Source organism: Scyliorhinus torazame, chromosome 18 (genome assembly GCF_047496885.1).
Source record: "Scyliorhinus torazame isolate Kashiwa2021f chromosome 18, sScyTor2.1, whole genome shotgun sequence".
Taxonomy (NCBI): domain Eukaryota; kingdom Metazoa; phylum Chordata; class Chondrichthyes; order Carcharhiniformes; family Scyliorhinidae; genus Scyliorhinus; species Scyliorhinus torazame.
In genome coordinates, this window is record NC_092724.1 from 81198646 (window position 1) to 81203239 (window position 4594).

General features: G+C 54.7%; 1 protein-coding gene across 1 annotated transcript; it reads left to right on the forward strand.

Annotated features, from left to right (window-relative positions):
- Nucleotides 1–355: 355 nt before the first annotated feature.
- LOC140395330 (histone H3.3A) lies at nt 356–4303 on the forward strand. Its single transcript, XM_072482965.1, has 4 exons — nt 356–469; nt 2486–2624; nt 3217–3370; nt 3944–4303. The coding sequence occupies exons 2-4, from the start codon at nt 2497–2499 to the stop codon at nt 4070–4072; spliced, it is 411 nt and encodes a 136-aa protein (XP_072339066.1). The 5' UTR covers nt 356–469; nt 2486–2496; the 3' UTR covers nt 4073–4303.
- The last annotated feature ends 291 nt before the right edge of the window (nt 4304–4594 follow it).

The window sequence follows — 4594 nt, forward strand, 5'->3', positions numbered from 1 at the left end:
CTGAGTTGGTGTTGGGGTGAGGGAGTGAAAAGAAGCTTTTGGAGCATATTGTGAAATGTTTACGAAACAAATCCTACGCAGTGTTTCTAATTCTAGGCAATTTGTTTTCGCACGGAATAGCTCAGTTTTGAGGGAGTTGAGTTGACGCTCCGCTCCGCTCCTCTCCCTGACTGCCCGACCTTGGAGCCAGACAGCGGATCGAAATTCACATTGAAATGAGCCAATCAGAATACAGCATTTCTCCTGCAATTGATTGGTTCATTTCGAGAGAATGGACCTATCGCGATGCGAGTTTAAAGACCAATCAGAGGTATGATTTGCGACCAATCGGAGGAAAGTTCGTCCCCTTGGGTGGCGGCGGGGGCGACGTCACGTCACCGCGTCGGCACGTCCGGGGTATAAATGGCGAGATTGGCCTCGGCTCGCGGACTATAGCGAGTTCGAGCGGCGAGTGGGTTTGAAAGAGGAGGTAAGTGCTGCTGGCGGGCGGATGGCCACTGCAGATCGCCAAATAGACCGGGTTTTTAGGGGTGGGAGGAGGATTTATATTCCGTGCGTGTTGATGGCCCCGGGGCAGTTTTTGCTGCTGGTTTAATTGGTGGGAAGGTGAAATTATGCCGGGATCAACGCCAGTGTCTCTGAGACAAAATGGCGGTGGAATCGAGAATAACACTCTTTGTCCCACAGCGCTCGGGACAAAGGTAACGGCAGCAGAGAGCGGACTGGGAGAGAGAAGTGAAAGTTTCTGCTACTCAACTATGGCTTGTATTTTCCCATAATCCGCGTTCGCTTCTCCCCCTCGCCTCCCTCTTTACCCTCGCCTCCCCCCTTTGCCCTCGCCTCCCCCCTTTGCCCTCGCCTCCCCCCTTTGCCCTCGCCTCCCCCCTTTGCCCTCGCCTCCCCCTTTACCCTCGCCTCCCCCTTTACCCTCGCCTCCCCCCATTACCCTCGCCTCCCCCCTTTACCCTCGCCTCCCCCTTTACCCTCGCCTCCCCCCATTACCCTCGCCTCCCCCCTTTACCCTCGCCTCCCCCCTTTACCCTCGCCTCCCCCCATTACCCTCGCCTCCCCCCATTACCCTCGCCTCCCCCCATTACCCTCGCCTCCCCCCTTTACCCTCGCCTCCCCCCTTTACCCTCGCCTCCCCCCTTTACCCTCGCCTCCCCCCTTACCCTCGCCTCCCCCCTTTACCCTCGCCTCCCCCCTTTACCCTCGCCTCCCCCCTTTACCCTCGCCTCCCCCCTTTACCCTCGCCTCCCCCCTTTACCCTCGCCTCCCCCTTTTTCCCTCGCCTCCCCCTTTTTCCCTCGCCTCCCCCTTTTTCCCTCGCCTCCCCCTTTTACCCTCGCCTCCCCTTTTTACCCTCGCCTCCCCCTTTTACCCTCGCCTCCCCCTTTTACCCTCGCCTCCCCCTTTTACCCTCGCCTCCCCCTTTTACCCTCGCCTCCCCCTTTTACCCTCGCCTCCCCCTTTTACCCTCGCCTCCCCCTTTTACCCTCGCCTCCCCCTTTTACCCTCGCCTCCCCCTTTTACCCTCGCCCTCGCCTCCCCTTGCCCTCGCCTCCCCCTTGCCCTCGCCTCCCCTTGCCCTCGCCTCCCCTTGCCCTCGCCTCCCCTTACCCTCGCCTCCCCTTACCCTCGCCTCCCCTTACCCTCGCCTCCCCTTACCCTCGCCTCCCCTTGCCCTCGCCTCCCCCTTGCCCTCGCCTCCCCCTTGCCCTCGCCTCCCCCTTGCCCTCGCCTCCCCCTTGCCCTCGCCTCCCCCTTGCCCTCGCCTCCCCCTTGCCCTCGCCTCCCCCTTGCCCTCGCCTCCCCCTTGCCCTCGCCTCCCCCTTGCCCTCGCCTCCCCCTTGCCCTCGCCTCCCCCTTGCCCTCGCCTCCCCCTTGCCCTCGCCTCCCCCTTGCCCTCGCCTCCCCCTTGCCCTCGCCTCCCCCTTGCCCTCGCCTCCCCCTTGCCCTCGCCTCCCCCTTGCCCTCGCCTCCCCCTTGCCCTCGCCTCCCCCTTGCCCTCGCCTCCCCCTTGCCCTCGCCTCCCCCTTGCCCTCGCCTCCCCCTTGCCCTCGCCTCCCCCTTGCCCTCGCCTCCCCCTTGCCCTCGCCTCCCCCTTGCCCTCGCCTCCCCCTTGCCCTCGCCTCCCCCTTGCCCTCGCCTCCCCCTTGCCCTCGCCTCCCCCTTGCCCTCGCCTCCCCCTTGCCCTCGCCTCCCCCTTGCCCTCGCCTCCCCCTTGCCCTCGCCTCCCCCTTGCCCTCGCCTCCCCCCTTGCCCTCGCCTCCCCCCTTGCCCTCGCCTCCCCCCCCTTGCCCTCGCCTCCCCCCCCTTGCCCTCGCCTCCCCGTTTGCCCCTCAAACCACCTGCCCCTAATGCACCCCCACTCTGCGCTTTGCCCTCCTGCTTCCCAGCAATATTTCATCATTTGTGACATTTGGTTGAGGGCGGTTGAGAAAAATACTTTGTTCTTATGTGGTTCTCGTTATCTCTGTGACAGCTTAAAGCAACATGGCTCGAACAAAACAGACAGCCCGTAAGTCTACAGGGGGTAAAGCACCCAGGAAACAGCTGGCAACCAAAGCGGCACGAAAGAGTGCACCATCTACTGGTGGAGTGAAGAAGCCTCATCGTTACAGGTACTGAAATGGGTACAATGCAAATCTACAGTCAATTCGCTGCTTAGAATTTGTTAAAGTGAAATCTGGTGGAATTTGAGACTCTGATGATTTGTTAAGTTTTTCCTTGCTGGAATGCAGCTCGTCTGTTTCTCGTTTTTTCGAGTCTTGTTTTTGGACAATGACCATTGATGGAGACAGTGTTCATGTCCTGCCTTGTTGAGTGAGTGCTTCATACAGACATCCTCACACTATCTTGTGAGAATTTGCTTTTATACCTCGCCTTGTTTTGTTCTAGTGCCTATCCACAAAGATGGTTTCTGTTAGGACAAGCTCAATGGGGCTGAATGGCCTAATCCTGTTCCTATGGATCAAGAGTTTTCAGTTGTCATAATTGAAGTCTGATCTGTTTGTAATCTAAAAATGCAGGAAGCACTCAACAGTTGAGCAGTATCTGTGAAGAGAGCAGCAGTTAGTGCCATGTTTGAGCCTGTTATTCTCAATGAATAGTCTTGAGATTGGACTGTAATACAACCTATCACAACTGTTCCCATTATCAACCGTGTGTAGAATTTGGAAATTTTATTCCGTCACCTGTTTTTGCTTTACTCAGGCCTGGCACTGTTGCTCTGAGAGAAATTAGACGATATCAGAAATCCACAGAGTTGCTGATTCGCAAACTGCCCTTCCAGCGTCTGGTGCGTGAGATTGCACAGGATTTCAAAACTGATCTGAGATTCCAGAGTGCTGCGATTGGTGCACTACAGGTAGGTAGTTACTTCTGCAGGGGTGGCTATGTACTGTGGGGTTGCAGGTGGACTCCACATCCTCCGTATCAAGATTGAATCAGATGCACTGCATGGACAATTGCTCTTATCGGCTCCTGGACGATATCCAGTGTGACAGTGATCCAGATAAATGCTCTTAATATACTTTTTTACTCGGAAATATTATTTAATTTGCAGCACAACAATAACCTGTTTGTCCCAACTGGGTGAAGCCAATGTCTTTATGCAGAGTTGTATGAGAAAACCGACATTGGGGGGGCGGGGGGGGGGGGGGGGGGGGGGGGGGGGGGGGGGGGGGGGGGGGGGGGGGGGGGGGGGGGGGGGGGGGGGGGGGGGGGGCGGGGGAGAACAGGATCAACCGTGCATACCATGGTGTTATGGTTTGAACAAAGTCTGGTTGACAGTGAAGTTTATGACTTAAGTTGAAAGGTTGTTGGTGCTTTGTGTGTATTCTGAATCCAACACGAGCAAATCAAAACTGAGTGTTTTAATTTTATATGTTAAAGTTGATGCTTTTCCCCCATATGAAATGTACAACGTTGTGTTTAACAGGAAGCAAGTGAGGCGTACCTGGTCGGTCTCTTTGAAGATACAAACTTGTGCGCCATCCATGCCAAGCGAGTAACCATCATGCCAAAGGATATTCAGCTAGCTCGCAGGATACGTGGCGAAAGAGCCTAATTGGAGAATGCTCGTTCCATCAGCAATGGAAAGCGGGACCTTTTTTAATATAACAGATTTTACAGATATTGTCAGGGTATGGACTTTTAAGGAGTGAAAATGTGCAAATGGAATATGTGGTATTCACTGTTTTTATTAAATTTTCTAAAGTTTAATAGGGTGGGTGGTTAAACTGGGAGGGGAGCCCTTACTGTAATCTTCAAAATAAATTAAACCGTGGCTAAATTGGAACAGATCTGTTTCCACTTGTCATTCGCATGAGGTGCCAGTGGAAAATCCCCATTGCTCCTCAAGCACTTGAGTTATGTTTTTTGTTTTGTATTATGCTTGAGTTTTCTATCAGACTATTTCCTAGAGCATTTTGTACTAGTCAACTGAAAGGAATGCACTGGGAAAAATGCTTCCTAAATATTGTGTCATTCCGTTGGTAACTCAGGAGGAATTGATGCAGTCTTACACCAAGTAAATTGCATTGATCTTTTGTACATCAAGCTGGAGTGTACAGCTTGGCAGCTACTACCT

Coding starts and splice junctions, on each gene's coding strand:
- LOC140395330 (XM_072482965.1), top strand. CDS start 2,497: ATGGCTCGAACAAAACAGACAGCCCGTAAGTCTACAGGGGGTAAAGCA. Junction 2,625..3,216: donor AAGAAGCCTCATCGTTACAG/GTACTGAAATGG, acceptor TGCTTTACTCAG/GCCTGGCACTGTTGCTCTGA. Junction 3,371..3,943: donor CTGCGATTGGTGCACTACAG/GTAGGTAGTTAC, acceptor TGTGTTTAACAG/GAAGCAAGTGAGGCGTACCT.